This window comes from Pelodiscus sinensis, chromosome 23 (assembly GCF_052426305.1).
Source record: "Pelodiscus sinensis isolate ZL-2025 chromosome 23, ASM5242630v1, whole genome shotgun sequence".
Classification (NCBI taxonomy): domain Eukaryota; kingdom Metazoa; phylum Chordata; order Testudines; family Trionychidae; genus Pelodiscus; species Pelodiscus sinensis.
The window spans coordinates 21,378,371-21,398,502 of record NC_143074.1 but is presented as its reverse complement, the minus strand read 5'-3'; the positions used below and the strand labels follow the sequence as shown (position 1 = coordinate 21,398,502).

The following is a 20,132-nucleotide window of genomic DNA, read 5'->3' as shown; positions in this document are numbered from 1 at the left end:
ATCCACGGAGTGGATCCCCCTTTATTGGTCTGTGCCAGGCCAAGCGTGGGTTGTGGGTTTATGGCCAGCCACGTGTGGAATATATCTCCTGGGTTGTGAGAGACCAAGCTGTGAACTGCCAGGTGAGGAGATCAAACAGCTCCGCTGCCAACTTTCTATCCGCCGGCAACAGACTGCGGTGGGAAGTCCAGATTAATCAGACGTGCTGACCGGACACTGACGAGATTTGATGGAGGAGCGTCGGCCTTCAGCCAGCTGCATGGGGCAGCAGCAGCAGCCATAGAAATTGGATTTTTCCAGGGCTGTGTCTTTGAGGCAGCCCCACCTCAGGAGTCCAGGCTGCTCCTCTGAACTCTTCTACTACCATGTAAGACCCAGGTCGCTTTTCCCTCTGTCCCTGGGACTTTCACAGTGGCTCTTCCAAACCAAAACACCGAGGGGCAGCATCCTCCCTCCAGCCGTGCGGCTCTGTCTGATTTCAGTGGGAGTGGGAAAAGCAGGGTCCTGGCCAGAAACTGGCCTGGCATCTGAAGCGACCCTGCAATACAACAGGTTTATATACAGAGCTTTTCAGCGGGGGATCTCAAAGCACGGCACGTAAACAGGGGCAGTATCGATATCCCTGTTGGATGGCGGAGGCCACCGGAGGGAATGTGACAGGCCCAAGGTCACCCTGCAGATCAGTGGCAGAGGGAGGACTAGCACCAGCTCTCCTGAGTCCCAGTCCGGTGCTCTGGACACTAGGTCGCAGCCCTGTGCGTTCCACCCCACACACCAGAAAAGCTTCGCCGGGAGGATCCAGCCGTGGCAGCCTAGAGCTCCTAAGCCCCAGCTTAGAACTGCATGTGGCCCAAGGAGGTGTGACAAAGGTACCCAGCCCTACAGTGACACGGGCAGCCAGCAGAACCTTCAGGAAAATCCAGGATGCTCTCCCCTGCCGGCAGGAGCGACGTTGCCCGCTGGGATGGTTCCCACGAGCGGGATTGGCTGAGCTTTTCAATAATCTGGCGTTTTCCAGGCGTTTGGCAAGTGTCGGCCGAACTCTGGAAAGGGAATGGAGCTGACGTGAGTAACCGTCCCTCCGCCCCCCACCACTGTAACCCCCCGGGTCAGGCCTTCGAGCTCCCGCCGGGAATGGATGGAGCCAGACATCACCGCCAATACAGGATGAATGGACTCTGTGGACTGGCAAAGTAAACACGGCAGCAGCTGGAAAGCTCTCTTCCCAGCAGGGGAGGGAGGTGGCTCCTCCCGGCAGCCTCCCCGCCCCTCTGACAAACACAGGTCAAACCAAGCTGGTTTTAGGTCCCGAGAAGAGCAAGCCCCCTAGTTCTCAGAAGAGATAGGACTTGTGGGCTCATGAGCTATGTGACAAACAGCACTTCCTGTAAGCTGTGCGGGGGGCAGCCACCCTGGAGTGATTCGGGAGCCACCCTGCTGCTTAGCACAGCGCCCACCGCTGCAGCGTGTGTTCCTACTGGCGGTGCACATCCACACATGCCTCGGTGCGCAGAACAAAATGCATTCTGCACCTGGATGGAAGAAATTAGAGGGAGCACTGGTGACGAATACCTTTGAATTGTGAAAACGGTGGTCCGAAGAGCTAGCCAAAGAGAGCATTTGCCCCACTGAGTGTCCGACAGGCGACGCTGACTCTCCTGGTGCAGTGGGCTCTTTCCAACAATAAGGCTAGTGGGTGACTAATGGAAGGCTGCAGGTCATGTGGATGGTGCAAGTGCTAAGGAAGCGTGAGGTTTAATTAGTAATAATGAGAATAGCTGCTGGGGTATTTCACAAGTGCAGCGAACTCGGCTGAAATGTGGCGACCAGCACTCACCCCGAGTCACAGCTGGGAGGTGAGTGAAAACTGGGCCGTAGGATCCTGCGGGAAATCCTGGCTCGGATCTTTATGACTAATAGGCCTGTACATGGCTTTCCTATAAAGCCCATCCCTGTAGTGTCGAAGCCCTGGGTCCCTTGAGCGTAGCTCCTTCAAAGCATGGTGCCTGGCGGCAATTCCTGGGGCAGAGGTGGTGGCCTCCCAGGGCAAGCGAGACTGTGGTTCTTCAGGTTTGGGCCGAAAGACTCCCACGCCCCCAAGGGCCTCCTCAGAGCTGCAACCTGGAGGTTCAAAAGGGAGCTTGGGAAATTCACGGACGAGGGGTCCACCAGTGGCTGTTAGCAGGGACGTGTCCCTGGCCTCTTGTCAGGGGCCGGCAGTGGGGGACAGGCGGGGATCACTTGAGGATTCCCTGTTCTCTCCACTCCCTCGGGGGCATCCGGCCCGGTCGGCAGACAGGACACGGGGCTAGATGGACCTTTGGTCTGGCCGCTCTTCCGTCCCCAAACTGTGGGCGTGCCCCTGGGGAAGGAACTCTTGGGGGAGCAGTGAGGCCCAGGCCAGGGGAGGAGTGACACCCAAGCGTGGCCTCCAGGCGTGGCCTCCCACAGCGACCCAGCCCTGGCTCCATTCACAGCCGCACCTCCTGCTGCAGCTGCAGGCCCTTCATCCCTATCTCCCCCCCGCAGAAACTGCAGCCCCGCTCCCAGCCGGGGCTGGGGCAGATGCAGACGGAGATAAGGGGGGGCATGACCCTGGAAAGTCTGCAAAGCGTAGGCCCATGAGGCACCCCCGAGTGCACACCTGAAAGAAAGTGTGGGTGAAGGCCCAGGACGTGGTAGGAGCAGCGGGGTGTCCGGTGTCGCATCTACGCTGCAACTCCCCGCGGCACCGAGTCTCCGAGCCCGGGTGAACCGGCTCCGGCTGTGGGGCTAAAAAGAGCAGCATTGATGTTTGGGCTCAGACTGGAGCTCCGAGCCCTTCCTCCCTCGCTGCGTTTCCTCTCGGGACACGGGACGGGCTGGCCAGCGAGTCGAATGCAGGGGACAGCCCTGCCCTGGCTGAGGGGGGAGGCCTCGCTGGGGCTCAACGGGCCTTTTCCATCACGACTGTCTGTGGGCCCCGTCCTGGCTTGGCGCGAATCTGCCTCACATCATTGACTTCCCTGGATGAAACGTTCCGATAGGCGAGAGAGCCAGCGTGCCTGGCCCTGGTGACGGCACAGGATCTTGGGCCGGGCCTGCTCAGTCCTGTCTCATGGATGGCCCGATGCGCGCGCACTAGGAACAGCGCGCGGCCTGCGGGAACAGTCGCTGCCTGTCTCGACCGCCCCGCCTCGCGCTGTGACTCTCCCCTCCCGGAGGGTGCCGGGGCTGTTCCAAAGTTCAGGCCCTGTGTTTTAGCACCAAGCCAAAATGATAACGCGCTGGTAAAACTGTAACTTGACCTTAGCGTTGTGCTGCGGGGCAGGAGATAAGGCGCCCAAGGAAACAAGGGAGTAAAGCCCCTGGCTCTCCCTTCCCAACCGCCACGCTTTATTGCAGCTGCAGGAGCATGGGGCCAGTAGGACGCGGGCTCCCTGTGGGGCGGATTAGTTGCACGATTCGGAAGCTCTGGGGAGAGCCTTTCTTCCAGGCAGGCATGGCTCCCGTGTGACAGGGACCTCGCAGGCTCACCTCTCCTGTGAGCATCCTCGGGCTGCTGCTGAGGCCGGAACCGCGGATTGGAGCTGCCTTTTGCTACTGTTGGCTACCCCAAGAATGTATCCCAGCTGGGGAAGAAAGCTGGTACCCTCCTTGCTAGGCGTGAAACCCAGACAGAGGACTGCCAACCCACCCCTGCGTCCCACAGCTGCGTACAAAGGGTGAGGCTGCTGCAAAGCGCCCTGCGGGGAGGCCCGAGTTCAGAGCCTGGGCATGGTGTGCGGAAGAAACGAGCCTCCGTCTGTCCGGTTAGCCTTGTGAAATGCATAGACTGGAGCCCCCAGGACAGGCTGAGGGGCCGTTTAATCTGGGAGGAAGGAAGGGGCCCTACTAGAATTTATTTGCAGCAGAGACTGAAGGACGACTGGCCTTTTCTGTGAGTCCCACGCTAATGCTTTGCCCTTCACCAGTATCTTCCGCCAGTGATCTCAAAGCCTGTGGCATGCGTTCATTAATGCGTTCGTTTCAAGTACCCAAAAGGGTGTCACAAGGAGGAGGGAGAAAATTTGTTCTCCTTGGCCTCTGAGGATAGGACAAGAAGCAATGGGCTTAAATTGCAGCAAGGGAGGTTTAGGTTGGACATTAGGAAAAACTTCCCAACTATCAGGGTGGTTTAAACGCTGGAATGAATTGCCCAGGGAGGTTGTGGAATCTCCCTCACTGGAGATATTTCAGACCAAGTTAGACAGACACCTGTCAGGGATGATCTAGATGGTGCTTGGCAGGGGACTGGACTTGGTGACCTCTCGAGCTCCTACCCAGCTCTTGTGTTTTATGATTCTGTGAATTAAAGCCGGCATGAGCCCTCTGAGGGAGGGGAAGGTCATTTCCACTCTTTTCCAGAAGTGAAACGGGCGTAAGTGACTTGCCTAATGTCCCACGTTGAGTCGGTGTCAGAGCCGGGGGCAGCCGTCGAGTCCTGTCTCCCAGGGCCTGGCCGACACCCGCAGGGTGCTGGCTGCCTTTTTCAGAAGAACAACTCCTAGGTGGTTGCGGGAGGATCTTGCTCGCGGGGTGGGAACAAGGCGGGCCTGCTGTGGGGGAAGGGGGAGCCACGCCCCTGCTCGGAGATCCGCCGGCTCCCAGCCGGCTTCCTGGACGAACACAGTATTACTGCTGCGGACCCTCCGCTTGCATGGGGTTTGCCCCGAGGGCTGAGCAGCAGGTGCAGCGGGCTGCAGGGACTGTCCCGACCGAGGGCAGCCGGTGGGACGTATGGTTGGCTGCAGACATGGCCGGTATCTTGGGAAGGCGGGAGAGGAAACGGTCGTAAATAGCCCTGGGGCGGGGCCCTGCGGAGGTTTCTCCGTCAGCCTGAGCAGGCGGCTATGACAGCAGCGGTCTGGCTGCAGAAATGGGGTGGGGAGGGTGGTGGAAGGGGGATGGAAATCAAGGCATTGTGTAGCCCTTCCCACCCCTCCCGGCTTTGCCCTCTCCCTTCTCCTGCGCCAGCACTTCTCTGCCGCTGACTTCCCCGGGCCAGTCTGGGCCAGCCCTCCTCCGCAGCAGCACCCGAGTTCGGCAGCGAGAGCTGCCGAGTCGAGGAGGAGGGGAAGTGGCTGGGAGCAGTCTCCTCCATCTAGCCCCAGTCTGAAGGGAGCCGGGGCGGACTGTGCGACCAAGCCAGGGATGTAAAATCCTGATCCATTGATTAACTGATTACACCTTGTTTAACCCACTAACCGATTAAAGGGGGGTGAGCTGGAGTGTCGCCCCCCCCCCCCCACAGACAGGGGCTACTCCCGCGGGGCGGTTGGGGCCCCCCCGGACAGGGGCTGCTCCCGCAGGATAGCTCGGCCCCCCACAGAGAGGCGGCATTAGGGGGACACGGCAGATTCTGATTTTCTCAATCTCAGGTGCATGTAGCTGCCACCAGCGTTTGCTCTCACTGGGGATGGTGCGGAGGCCAGTAGCTTGGGGGCAGGCATTCCTCAGGCTACGTCTACAGTACAGAGTTTTTGCACAAAAACCCATGGAGCATCCCCACCTCACGCCCGTTTTTGCGCAACTAAATGTACAGTAAATCAGAAGAGCAGAGGAGCTTTTGCAGTGTATTCCTCTTTCTACGAGGAATGACTCCTTTTTGCGCAAGAGTGCTTGCGCCAAAAGGTGTGTGTGTGGCCAGGCATCAGGGGGTTTTTGCGCAAAAAGAGCCACTCGAAAAAAGCACCGGTGCTCTGGTGGCTGTTCTGTGACTAGCAATCAGAGCTTTCTTTCGAGAGAACATCCATGCAGTCTGGACGCTCTCTTGCGCAAAAGCGCATCACTTTTGCGATGCACTTTTGTAGTGTGCACACGCTCTTACGCAAGAAGCTTGCAGTGTAGACGTGGCCTTAGTGTCGGAAGATACTGGGCAGACTCATCTTTGCAGGGGCTGCTGGATTTGCTCCCTTCTCCGGTATCTTTAAACGTAAACTGGAGCTTTCAACGTGCGCGCAAAGGGGCGTGGTTAGGAAGAAAGTGACAACGCAGAGCTTTTGCAAAGGGAAAGGATGGTATCGAATCGGTCATGAACAGTGTCCCCTCTCATTTTTTTTATCCCTGTGCGCAATAAATTTTATGTTCACTGAGACGTGCAGATGTGCACCGCCAGTAGAAACGCACTCTGCCGGCTGTGGGCACTCTGCTAATCTGCTGGGAGGCATTTGAATCTCTCCTGGGTGGCCGCCCTAGCGCTCAGCGTACAGGGAACGCTGCCGTGAATAGGACCGTTCTCAGGAGATTTATTGCAAAGAAATCCGTCACCAGAATCCTTTTTCCCGGGTGCCGTGACTGCCAACACCACATTGGTGTGGCTGCCGAAGACACGGCGGGGACTTGATGGTAGGGATATTAGAAATGTTTACCGCTAGGAGATAGATCTTGAGACGGGTGCACTGGCTGGGCTGCAGACGGGCAGCAATCGAAGAACGAACATGGTGGGCAGCACGTTCGGTTTCTAAACGAGTTGGCAGCGGTAACCATCCAAGTGAGGTAGCGCCTCGGCGAGGAGAAGGCATTTTCCAGCAGCCGATTGGGTTGCCACGCATCCTGGGTTTGCCCTGGCCTTCTGAGGCTTCTGCAGGAAACGGATGGCGCATTGCTGTCTCTGCTTCACAGGGGCCTCGTGTCAGGGGCCAGGGGTGTGGCTGGCACGTCTCTTGGTTGGCTAATGTGCGAGGGGACGCTGTACGCAGCTCCCACTCCATGGCTGCCCTTGATCCAGCAGCCCGCTCCGGCCTGAGCCGAGCGGGTCCAAGCCAGCAAGGTAGGGGCAGATGCTGATTCAGAGGCTCTGCTGGGGTACAGTTACCCACATGGGCGGTGAGTGAAGGTTGGGGGAGGCAAGCCCCCAACCCCGCCCCTTCTGCCTAGGCCCCGCCCCCACAGGAGTCAAGCTGCCTCCCCCGCACCACAGGGAGGTGGGGCAGCACATGGCCTGAGCCTCCCTGGCCCCAGAGTATGGGAGGGTGGGCGCTCGGGGGCGCAACACTCTGCCTACGTCAGGCATTCGGGAGGCGTCTAGGCAGGGCCAGGCTAGCTTTTTGGGAAGGCAGGGCCTTTGCCCGCCTGTGATACCCACCATCCCGGTTACCCGCGCCCTTCCCAGCCCCTAGACCTGTTCCCATTCACTTCCGGAGCTGCAGGGGCTCCGGGCTATCGCCGTGCAACAGAGCCTGGCAAAAGATAGGCCACGTCCCAGCTGCTTAATGGCTTCCCACGGAGGCCGGGGGAGCTGCCCTCCGCGGCGTGTGCGCGTTGGCGCCCGGCGTGCCTGCGCACTGAGCAGCGGGCCAGGCCGGGCCAGCAATGCTCCCAGGAAGTGCGCTCGTGCTGACATTTATGGCGATCGTAGCTCTCCTACCCAGCTACAGAACAGCCAATCGGAGGGCTCAGCAGCTGAGCCGAAGCTTTGAGCTGCTTTTGCACAGCCAGTTCAGCAGTGCCCGGGGAGGGATGAGAGGAGAAAGGGGGACAGAAAATGGCCCTCCAGGAGGTGTGTGTGTGGGGGGGGGGGGGGTGGGTTCTGTCACGATGGGGGGACTTGTAAAGCTTTCTGCAAAACCAGGCAGCAGCCTGGTGCAGGGAGGAGTTGAGGCAGAGTTAGGAAGAGTTGGAAATCGGGGCCTTTGGGTAAGCAAGGGAGAGGCTGCTTTCTGGCGTGCGCTCGCTGCGGGGGGCGGGGTGAAGCAGCCTTTGGCTGGACGGGGGGCGGGGAAGGGGAAGCGCTTGCTTTTCTGTGCACCGGACAGAAGTGGCTGAGGATGGAGAGTTCCGCCGACAGCTGGCCGCTCCCAGAGACGTCCTGCGCGGGCAGCAGCTGCAAGAGGGAAGGGCTTCTCCGGACAAGGAGTAGCCACAGCTTCGGAGTTAGTTCCTCTCCCGTGCCCAGCCCCTGGCAGGCCGGGCGTGGGGTCCGGGTGGGGAGCAGCTCTTTGCGAGAGTGGCGGCTTGAGCCCACTTGGGACGTGTTGCCGTGCGGGCGTGAGCAGCCGCTCAGCCTTCCGCTGGTTCAGAAGCCCCAAGCCGATGGAGGAAACACCCGAGGTTTAGCAGGTCACCGGCAAAATGCAGGTGACGGATGGGCTGTGCCGTGTGCTAGGACTCAAGGCGCATCCTGGGGTCGTATTGTCCAAGGTGGGAGCTGGAAGCGGGGATGAAGCAGCTTTACCCAGAGTAGGGATGTAAAACCCCATTTCATTGGTTAAACGTTAATTATATCGGTTAACGAATTTAGCGAGGGGGGTGGCCTGTGGCCGGGATGGAGCGACCCTCCTGCCACAGACAGAGCTGGCTCCAGCCAGAGCGCCCCCGCCCACAGCGGGTTCCCTGGGGCTAAAGTTGCCCCCTCCCACGGAAGGTGGGAGGCTGCTCCGGTTCCTGCCAGTTAACCATAACCGGTAATCGGGTGAGGCTAATTGGTTCACCATTAGCGTCCCAAACCCAGCATGACAGCGCTGCAATGGTTGACGCAAGACTGCAATTGACTTTTCGTCCATTTCTCCTCCCCCTCCCCAGCGGGGTATTTTTAGCAGAATCCAGCTGTAGTCCCCATGGCTGATTATTTTTTTTAAAAAATCGCCCTCATTGTCTTCAGCAGCCAGCCCCCCGCTCCTCCCTCGGCGATCCGGAAGGAACAAATTCCGCCTGCTTTTGTCACCTCTTCCTGCTGCAGCCCCTGGAATCAAGCAGCAGCAAAATGATGTCAGTGAATAAGGGGAAAATGTTCTAGGAAAACCTTCATCCTCCACCTGTGGCAACATCTGGCCCTAGTCCTGTGCCCGTAGGCTGCCAATGGAATATCCTTGATTCTGCCTTGTCACCAGCCTTACACCTGGGGCTTTCCGTGACTTCACTGGCGTTTCTCCTGAACAGTCTGGTGTCAGGATCTGGCCTTGTAACTTCTGGCAATTTGAGACTTGTTAGTTCTTTGGGCTGGGCTGGGCTGGGCTGGGCTTTAAACTCTGAAGGAGGGAGAACCGAATTCTCCCCCACGTCAGTCGCACACAGGGATAGCACCGGTAACTTCCCAGGAGAGATTCCTATTGGTACGCTGCTGTGGGATGAGAATGTTGCCTCATCTCAAAAAAGATCTCTTGGCATTGGAAAAGGTTCAGAAAAGGGCAGCAAAAATGATGAGGGGTCTGGAACAGGTCCCATATGAAGAGAGATTAAAAAGACTTGGAATTTTTATCTTAGAAAAGAGGAGACTAAGGGGGAGATGAGAGAGGTCTATAAAATCATGACTGGTGTGGAAAAAGTGAATAAGGAAAAGTTACTTTCTTATTCCCACAATATAAGAACTAGGGGTCACCAAGTGAAATGAATAGGCAGCAGGTTTAAAACAAACCAAAGGCAGTTTTTCTTCACTCAGCGCACAGTCAACCTGTGGAACTCCTTGCCGGAGGATGTGGTGAAGGCTAGAACTTTACTAAGGTTCAAAAAAGAGCTCAATAGATTCCCGGAGGTTAGGTCCATCAATGGCTATTAGCCAGGATGAGTAGGAATGGTGTCCCTAGCCTCTGTTTCTGTGGAGGTGGGTGACGGGAGGGGTCACGTGGGGATTCCCTGTTGTGTTCCCTCCCTCTGGAGCATCTGGTATTGGCCGCTGTCGGCAGACAGGATACTGGGTTGGATGGTCCGTTGGTCTGACCCTGTATGTCTGTTCTTACGTTCCTATATGTTTCTACTCGTTGTTGAACACTTCAGCTTCTGTCAAAGGGATAGTGCCAGTCGGAACATCCGGGATTGTCAAGAAAGCCGTTGATTTGCGTAGGTTGCTGATAAGATTTTTGGTGATTGAAAGTGATAGAATTTTTTGAATCCCCTTTTCTTCGTCTCTCCCCGCACGCTTTCTTTGCTTGTCGCCACTTCTCCCTCCTTGTGCAAGGTTCGCCGCTGTTATCACTTTCCGGTTCCCAAAACTGTCCTTCCCAGGGACTATTCTGTTAAGCAAATAAACATCTGTTCCTGGGGAATTGAGATTTTAAAAAATACAGCACCCTGGCTTGGGTTTGGAGAAGGGTTGTTTGTAGAAAATCAAAATGTGGAGCCTTGTTTGCATTGGTCGAGTCCCTCTGGTGAGTGTTGACTATTTCCCCCATCGGTTAAAATCGAGGCTCGCCCCATAACGAGGGCAGGGTCTATTACATGTAATGATGTGTTCGTCCCGTAACTGACTGCTCACTGACACCCCATGCAGAGGACATCAATTGTGATATTACTGCAGATAAGGCAGATTCTCCGGTAACTTACGTTGTGGGGTGAAGGCTCAACTCCTAACTTTGTTCCTGCTGTCACTGTGCTGTCCCATGCAATTCCGAGCCAGTCAAAGAGGATAATGTTTGATTCATTCGCGGCTGCAGTGAGATGAAATCCTTCTCCTGCCGTATGATGGAAATTAATTCCACAGAGTGTCCGCTTTGCTCTCAGTCATAACAAACCTCCCTAATCCCCTGGCTGCAAGCAGCCGGATTCACCTCTCCGGTCTGCTGAACAGGTCCCTTCCTGGCTCTCTGCTCCTCTTCCACGTGCAGGATCCCCATGGGAGCAGTGTGCATGGAAGGGACGGCAGAACAGCTTCAGGAGACCCCCCCCTGGATGGGTGGGAGCAGAGAACTGTTAGCCTTTGAGGAGCGATTTGGAATGGGTGTCATGAATTTCCCCCTGTGTTCGCCAGTTACCTGGCCAGGCAGCAAGGGGCAGGAACCGGATGGTCCAGGCATTGGTAACGGGATGCAGAACCTTTCGCTGCCAGGTCAGCCGGCCAAATCTAGGTCCCAGCAGGTTGATAAACAAAACACGTCACTCTCAGATGGCAGTAGCACGGCCTGTCTGAACGAAGTCTGATGTCGTCCGCCTCTCTTTGTATCTATCACACCTCTTGCTGGACTTTTCTTACCTGCCAAGGGACGCTGCCGAGCGGAACCGGAGGAGATTACAGAAGCCATCCTCTTCTTTTCCATTGGTTTTCTTAGTGCATTGGCCATCTACAGTCAGTCACTTCCCCTCTTGGCTGCCTTTCAGCAACGGGGAGAGAGAAACCTTTTAAAAACCTGGCAAATGATCATTGTAAAGACACACACATCAGCAGGGGGTTTAGGTGGGTGCAGCCTGGCCCAAAACTGCAGAGGTTGTGTATGGATGTTACCCCTTTACGTGCTTGTGCAAATGTGGAAGATATAAAGCCAAGTCTGCACTGGCACTTGAAAGTGCTGTAACTTTCTGGCTCAGGATGTAAAGCAATTACCTACAGCAGAATAACTCCACGGGAACACTCTGATTCCATAACGAGAGCATCTCGCCTTGAACCCGAGTGGCTCCGTGTGCAGACAAGGCTAAGGCTGCCCTTGTTTGGAGTCTTGGCTTAGGGGCCAAGTTCTAGACCTGAGCTCCGCTGAGGGTCCCTCCAGTGGGCAGCTGAAGTGCGTCAGCGGAGAATTACCTCGCTAGGCCTAGATTCACCTCCTGACCTGGAAGTGAAAGGCTCCATACCCCCTTCCGAATGCCTGGCCCATTTCCACGTCCTGCATGCAGACAATTGGCCTTTGCGGGTTCCCTAGGGCTTAAGCTGAAGCCCAAATGTCTACACAGCATTTTTCAGCCCTTCAAGCCTAAGCCAGCTGACCCAGGTCAGGCGTGGGGGGTTTTTAATCCTTTCATAAACTTACCCTCTCGCTATGTCTACACTATGGGGCTGTGTCTACACTGGCACCTTTTTCCAGAACTGCTTAAAACGGAATACTATTCCGTTTTCAGTTTTTCCAGAAAAGGAGCATCAACATTGGCAGGCTGCTTTTCCGGAAAAGCCCTTTTTCCGGAAAAGCGTCTGTGGCCAATGTAGACACGCTTTTCCGGAAAAGAGCCCTGAGCGTCATTTTCGCGATCGGGGCTTTTTTCCGGAAAAGACTACTGGGCTGTCGAAGGACTTATGCCTGAGCGGGAGCAGAATAGTTTTTCTGGAATAGCGGCTGATTTTGTACAGTAGATCGTCGTTGCTTTTCCAGAAAAGCAAGCGGCCAGTGTAGACAGCTTGCAGCTTATTCCGGAAAAGCAGCCGCTTTTCCGGAATAAGTGGCCCAGTGTAGACACAGCCTGGCAGTTTTGGGGAAGAGGAAATGCAAATGAAGAGCTCATTTGCAAATCTCGTGCTCTCATTTGCATATTCTCTTCCAATCCTTTTTTCAGAAGAGGTTTTTGCAGGAAAAAACCGCAGTGTAGACGGGGCCATTTTTCGGGGAAAAAAACCCTTTTGCGCAAGATCCTGTAAACCTCATTTTTTGTTAAGGAATAAGGAATCTTGCACAAAAGGGTTTTTTCCTAAAAATGGCCCCTACACGGCGGGTTTTTTTTGCAAAAACCTCTTCCATGAAAAGGATCGGAAGAGAATATGCAAATGAGAGCATGAGATTTGCAAATGAACACTTCGTTTGCATTTCCTCTTCCACAAAACTGCCATAGTGTAGACATAGTCTCTGTGTCCACCAATGCCCAGTCTGCTTGGAGTACCGCTGCAATCCAAATAAGAACATTCAGCAACCCTAATTCTGGCTGCTTAGTAGAGTTGTGTCGAGAGCGTTAGAATCTCTCACTGCTGAAATGGTCCATTATGGTTCTTATTTAGAAAAACAAACCTCTCTCTCCCTCTTCTTGGGTAGTAACTTTATTCTTTAATAACTACGTTTTGGCCAACTCGGTTGGACCCTCCAGGACCATTTCAGGAGGGGTAATGGTGTTCTTTCTCTTTAAAACAGCTGAGTTATTTTACGGGATTTTCCCCCTTCCGTTTAAAGTGGCAACACAGAAGAGGATTAAAATAAGGCACGTGGCAAAACAAACCCAATAAGCTGTTTGGCGACATGGTTGCTCCAATGAGAGCTCCCTAGCCCGGTGGATTTATCTGCTGCACTCGTAAAAGCCTAGCAACTTAATTTGATTTGTAAACCAAGATGGGAGCCGGAATCCCCAGTGCGTTGTGAAAGAGAGAAATCGGCTGTGTGCAGCGGCTGTATTTTAAGATGTGACGGTGGGGGAGAGGGTTTGAAGGAAATGCCTCCCCAGTCCTGGAAGTGCGGGTGTACAGCAAGCAAACACTGTCTGGACTGCTCGGTTAGTGGCTGGGGGTTATCATGGTCTCGGATTCGGAAAACGAAGAAGGGAAGAGGATGAATTTGCAAGGACGAGCCGCCTGTATAACCCACTCCAAAGAGCTTCCTCCAGATAATCCCCAGGGCATCACTTCTGGAGAACCCTCCACTCCGGGTGTAGAAATGGAGAGTCCAGCTTGATCCAAGGGTCAAGCTGGACTCTCCATTTCTACACCCGGAGTGGAGGTTTCTCCAGATGTGATGCCCTGGGGATTATCTGGAGGAAGCTGGTGGGCTGGTGTCAGTTGTTCCAATGGGTAATTATCTTCAAAAATGTAGACCCTATTTCCAATTTGACTTTGTCAAGCAGCAGCTTCCAGGCACAGGATCATGTTCTATCTTTCTCTGCTAGATTGACAGGCCTGTTATTAAATGTTGGCGCTGCATGTGGAGACGCATAGACTACCATCAAGTTTCCCCTTCACCTTCTCTCTGTTGAGCTAACAGATCTCTTCGCCTTGTTAAGCTAAACAGGCAGATTTCTCTCCCTCGCAGTGCAACGCCAAGGTCGGGGGAGAGGGGTTTGGGGCAGGGAGTCATTTACCTGGGCTGGTGACAGGCAAGAGGGTGAGCCACATCCCCAGCGGGCCACTCCCTTGGTGGTGTGGCTGCCCCCAGTGGTCATGCTGCAGTATAGTTGTCCACTGTGCTCACTGCCCCCCAGTGGTGACTGTGAGTATCGCATCCCTCCACTCAGCCCCCTGCCTGTCTGTGTGATGGAAAACAATTGAATTCCAGGCACATCCCATTTTCCTGGCACACCCAAACCCTGATCTTACTTTAAATTAGGAGAAGAGGAAGCTGCATACCAAATTTGGTGGGCCTAGCTCTTGCCCTGTAGGAAGAGTTCTTGAACAAATAGATTCACAGATGGACTCACAGACAGATGCACAAATCTCTACAATAGAGAAAGAGTTGGGGCCAAGAACTGATCTCTGAGGCACCCCACTGGAAACCAGCCCACTCTGCCAGTTCCCCAGTTGTGATTACCTTTTGAGACCTATCGGCTGGCCAGTTTTTAATCCATTTAGCGGGCACCATGTTAATTATACCATTCTAGGTTTGTTTGTTTTTTAATCTAAGGGTACGTCTAGACTACAGGCTTTTGTCGACAGAAGTTTTGTCCACAGATACTGTTGACAAAGAGCATCTAGACTAAATCCAGTTCTATTGACAAAGCAAGCCGCTTTGTCGACATGACAGTGTAGACGCAAAGGACAGTGTAGATGCAATAACACCTTCTGTCGACAGAACTCTGTCAATAAAAGGCATTATTCCTCGTAGAATGAGGTTTACAGCTGTCGACAAAACTGCTGAGTTCTGTCGATGTTATGTCAACAGAACTAAGCGGCAGTGTAGATGCAGGTATAGTTTTGTCTACAAAAGTCCACTTTTGTCGACAAAACCCTGTAGTCTAGACACACCCAAAATGTCCTGCAGCACCAATTCAAATGCCCTGGAGAAGTCTAAGATAAGAACATAAGAATGGCCATACTGAGTCAGACCAAGGTCTAGCCAGCCCAGTATCCTATCTGCTGACAGTGGCCAATGCCAGGTGCCCCAGAGGCAGTGAACCAAACAGATAATGATCAAGCAATCTCTCTCCTGCCATCCATCTCCACCCTCTGACAAACAGAGGCTAGGAACACCATTCCTTACCCATCCTGGCTAACCTCCATGAATTTATCTAGTTCTCTTTTAAACCTTGTTATAGTCCTAGCCTTCACAACCTCCTCAGGCAAGGAGTTCCACAGGTTGACTGTGTGCTGTGTGAAGAAGAACGTCCTTTTATTTGTTTTAAACCTGCTGCCCATTCATTTCATTTATGTATGGAGATTTACCTATCTCATAGAACTGGAAAGGACCTTGAGAGGTCATCGAGTCCAGTCCCCTGCCCTTACAGCAGGACCAAGCATCATCCCTGACAGATTTGCCCCAGATCTCTAAATAGCCCCCTCAAGGATTGAACTCACAACACACTGGGTTTAGCAGGGCAATGCTCAAACCACTTTATATTATGGGAACAAGTAAATAACTTTTCTTTATTCACTTTCTCCACACCACTCATGATTTTATAGACCTCGATCATATCCCATATATCATAAAAAGCTCATAAAAAAGGTGTATTACGTCAACATGATTACTCTTTATCAATCAACCTTATAATCTCATTAGAAAAAGATATCAAGTAAGTTTGATAGGCTCTATTTTATGTAGACTGATGTAGACTGGCATTAATTAGATCATCCTCCTTTAATTCTTTATTAATCAAATCTAATACCAGACACTCCATTCTTTTAATTGGGAGCAATGTCAGGTGGACAGACCTATTATTGCTCACGTCATCCCTATTGCCTCTTTTAAATACTGGTGCATCATTGGCTGTCTTGCCATTTCCTGGAACTCACCCCCGCCATCCCCGTGATCCAAGACGTATTGAACAACGGCATTAATGGTCTAGTGAGCTCCTCAGCCAGCTCTTTTGAAACTCTTCAGCAATATCGGCATCCTGCTAGGAATATCTGTCATTGCGCTCGTGCCTACAAAGTGGTCACCACGGTGTATGGTCAAACGACTTTGCTCACGAGTGTGTCCTCGGGAGAGAGTTGGAGAAGACTTGTCCTGTCCTCCTAGGCACGTGGCAGGGCAGTAAGTGGAGAAAGCCCATCGCTACCACGCAGGTCTCTGATGGGAGCAGCCTTCACGCTGCACCATTGTTAATCCAGCACTTTTCACCACCACTAACGGCGGAACCATTTTGTTGTTGTTGTTGTTGTTGTTCTCGTTGTTGTTGTTCTCAAATTGCCTCCCCTCTTCAGTGAGGAAAGGCTCAGCCCACGCAGTGCAGGTCTCCTGGGCATTAGCTATGAAAACATGTATACCTCTCGGCGGCTTCATCTTTCACGTGCTCGTGGCTGGCTTTATTCTCTCCCTCCCAAACGGCCAGGACAGCAAAGCGATCGTGTCAGTATGAGTAATAGGGCCCTCTGCACAGCCAGTCAGCCTGTTTATGGCATGAGCGGGAATTTCTTACTCTGGTCACAAAAGAGAAGCCTGTGCAAGCCGAGGCGCTGAGATGGGGAGTTACAAACATCGGCCAGTGTATGGATCCCTCCAGCAAACGTCACGTCGCCCGCTAACGAACATAACACACTGAAAAGGGGGTGTTGAAAGGAGAGGGTGCCGTGCCCTTTGTAGACAGCCACATTCTCCAGAGCCTTCGTTGCTTGCAGCAGGCACTCTGGGCAGCGCCAAGTTTCAGTGGGTTAGCAGAAAGACTGAGGAGTAGCCTTGATTGATTATTAATTGTGTGTGTGACCTTGGTGCTGGTGAATGATGTCCGACTATCACGGGAGATCCTGCCCGAGCGGGTTCATGCCTGTCCTGGAGGGGTCGCCCTCAACGGAGAGATTTTTCCTGGCCTCTCCTGATAGGTGACCAGCAAGAAGTGTTGATTAGCAACAACTCTACTGGTCGCTTGTGTCTTGGACACCACGAGGCAGAGGCAGGTCGTTTCATACCCCATCCCCACACTGACATCCAGAGAAAAGCTTCCGTGTCTGCCAACTCAGGCTGGAATATCAGCTGCCTAGAGGCTGAGGGCTTTTTGCACTTGGGAATGGATCCTGCCACCAGTCTGCGGAGCAATCTGACCCCTTGCCCCTTTCTTCGGTGTGAAAAATCCCAATGACTTTGCAGACTCTTAATGCATGAAGGTGCCATAAACAGACGATGGGGATAACGCGAATGCTGATGAACTTGGGAGTGACAATATAGTCGCAGTGTAGTGTCCTGCGCTGCTTAAAGAGCCGGAGATGCTCTTCCGAAGCAAACCATTGTTAAATCGGTGCAGCGTGAAAAGCTCTGCCCTCTCCCCTCCACACACAGGCCCGCCCCTGCAATTTCTGACTCCTTTTGTGGCAATGTTTGCTAACCGGGGAGAACAGCGGCACCAATTCATGGCTCCATAATGGGGAGATGTACTTACTAGCGGTGCTTATTGAATGCTGAGTTCATCTCGCCAGACCTTTACACATGCAAAGAATTTGAGCCCAACTCAGACTGCTTAGGTTTTTCCTCTACATTAGAGAAAGTACAACTTGATATAACTGTTGCCGTGGTTAGTTTGACAGGGTGGCTGTGTCTACACTGGCATGAATTTCCGGAACTGCTTAAAACGGAATACTATTCCGTTTTCAGTTTTTCCAGAAAAGGAGTGTCTACATTGGCAGGCTGATTTTCCGGAAAAGCCCTTTTTCTGGAAAAGCGTCTGTGGCCAATGTAGACGCGCTTTTCCAGAAAAGAGCCCCGATCGCCATTTTCACGATCGGGGCTTTTTTCCGGAAAAGACTACTGGGCTATCTACACTGGCCCTTTTCCGGAACAGTGTTCCGGAATAAGGACTTATGCCCAAGCGGGAGCAGAATAGTTTTTCCAGAATAGCGGCTGATTTTGTACAGTAGAGCATCGTTGCTTTTCCGGAAATTCAAGGACCAGTGTAGACAGCTCGCAGCTTATTCCGGAAAAGCGGCTGATTTTCCGGAATAAGTGGCCCAGTGTAGACACAGCCGGTATGTCTAGACTGCATCCCTCTGTCGGCAGAGGGATGCAGATTAGGCAGGTCGACATTGCAAATGAGGCAGGGATTTAAATATCCCGTGCCTAATTTGCATAAAAATGGCCGCCGCGTTCTGCCAACTCAGCACTTTGTCGGCCAAAAGCAGCGGTCTAGAGGGGGATCTGTGGAGAAAGAAAGCCTTTTTTGACAGATTCCTTATGCCTCCTGCAAGGAGGTTTACAGGATCTGTCGAAAAAGGCTTTCTTTCTCCACAGATCCCCCTCTAGACTGCCGCTTTTTGCCGACAAAGTGCTGAGTTGGCAGAACGTGGCGGCCATTTTATGCAAATTAGGCGCAGGATATTTACATCCCTGCCTCATTTGCCATGTCGACCTGCCTAATCTGCATCCCTCTGCCGACAGAGTGATGCAGTCTAGACATACCCTTAGTGATTGGTTCATGGTCTCTGCGTTCAGCTCGACGGCTTCCAGAAATTTCTCTCCGTAGCATTTGCAGAGGGGGATAACTCGATCGATCCAACCACATTAGAGTCATTTTCAGTATCATGCCAGCAATCAAGATGTGGGCCCCTTTTCTCCTAAAATAGCCTTCAATTGCCACAAAGTACTGGGAAATGACTGAGACTTTGCTCTGTTCCTAAGGATCCCTTTTACTTGTCCAAGTGCTCCAGAGTTAATGGACAGCTTAGAGAATTGCTAATGGGATCTACGGGCTTTTGTTTCTAAGTCGCCGGTTCTAATCCGGCCCAGATCTGTAATAACCTAAGATTATTAGCTTCTGAGAGCGGCCAGGTGTCTTGTGTGAAATGTTCTCTTAGTGCAGTTCCCGGTGGAGGTGTGATTAGGTACCAGCGCCATTGGTCTTGGCTGTTGGCCTCACTAGGGAGGCCCAAGCCCTGACTGGCCCATGGAGACTGCGCTGTCTGTTGACCCTCAGAAACCATCACTCCCTGTGGGTTACTGCTACCTGCACTGCAGGGGTTCCCCAGCCAAACAGAGGCCGTCCCTTTGCAGGGTTGTCACTGGCATTTGTAACGGGCTGAGCCAGATGGAGTCGGGGCCTTTCTCACCTCAGAGCCTGCTCCTGGGATGAACCTTTATAGCGCAGGTTACAAAGTACCTGGTTTGTCTTTGGCGCTGCTCTTGGCGGGTTTCTAGTCTCCATTCGACATCTCATTGCATTCAATTCCAACGGGAAATGAAATGGAATGTTGATAAATGTAAAGGAATGCACACTGGAAAAAATCATCCAAACGCCACGTACAATAGGATGGGGACTAATTTGGCTCCAATTACTCAAGGGAGAGATCTAGGAGTCATTGTGGATAGTTCTCTGAAAACTCAATGTGGAGCAGCAGTCAAAAAAGCATATAGAATGTTAGGAATCTCTAAAAATGGGATAGAGAATAAGACAGAAAATATCTTATTGCCTCTATATAAAACCATGGAATGCTGCGTACAGATGTGATCGCCTCATCTCAAGAAAGGTATCTTTGGCATTGGGAAAAGTTCAGAAAAGGGCAACAAAAATTATTAGGGTCCCATATGAAGAGAGATTAAAAAGACTTGGACTTTTAGAAAAGAGGAGACTAAAGGGGGATATGATAGAAGTCTATAAAATTACAGTCAACCTGTGGAACTCCTTGCCAAGGGATGTGGTGAAGGTTAGAACTTTAACAGGGTTTAGAAAAGATCTAGATAGATTCATGGAGGTTAGGTTAAGTTCATCAATGGCTATTAGCCAGGATGGGTAGGAATGGTGTCCCCAGCCTGTTTGTCTGGAAATAGGTGACAGGGGAGGGATCACATGAGGATTCTCTGTTGTGACCCTCCCTCTGGGGCATCTGGCATTGGCCACTGTCGGCAGACAGGATACTGGGCTAGATGGACCATTGGTCTGACCCAGTATGACCATTTTTATGACTGGAAAGGGTGAATTTTGTAGACACATTGGCCGGCCCTTCTTAGTGTTTCTTTCCGCTTTGCTCCTGAGAATGGCGAAACTGCATACACCCAGACGAAGCACTGAGAAGCCATGTGTGTGAAGGGCATCGTGCCGTGTGTACAGGACAGTGTTACAAATAAAGGCGAAAATCCCTTCTCTTTGCAGAGCCTTCTCCTTTTGAGTGCTGTCCCCTACAGACAGACAGACACTCGCAGCCTCTCTGAGACACGAAGACTGTTGCCATGAGTTCTAAAGGTCAAAGTTATTAGAGTCCCTTTCTCAGATCTGGCCTCAGGAGAAGTATTTTTATATTATGCAGACTGGAGATAAAGGGACCGTTTCATTTGCCCTCATGTTTCTTTTCCTGCTGCCCTTCTGTATATATTTTTTTATTTTCCCTGCAAAGCCTCGTATTTCCCCCATGCCCTCTGATTCCTCAT

At 52.7% G+C, this 20,132-nt stretch overlaps 1 protein-coding gene across 19 annotated transcripts in view; it reads left to right on the top strand.

The window, feature by feature from the left end:
• DAB2IP (DAB2 interacting protein) overlaps positions 1-20,132 on the top strand; it is a 372,254-nt gene that overhangs the window by 274,107 nt on the left and 78,015 nt on the right. The window contains exon 1 of one of the 19 annotated variants that reach the window (XM_075905456.2): positions 1,725-1,856. The exons of 15 other annotated variants lie outside the window; for them this stretch is intronic. Coding sequence is in view for 1 of the 4 variants with exons in the window: in XM_075905454.2 (XP_075761569.2) it covers positions 3,601-3,704 (104 nt within the window). In the remaining 3 variants the exon portion in view is untranslated. 3 more of the 19 variants (XM_075905454.2, XM_075905461.2, XM_075905457.2) reach the window with 3 other exon arrangements.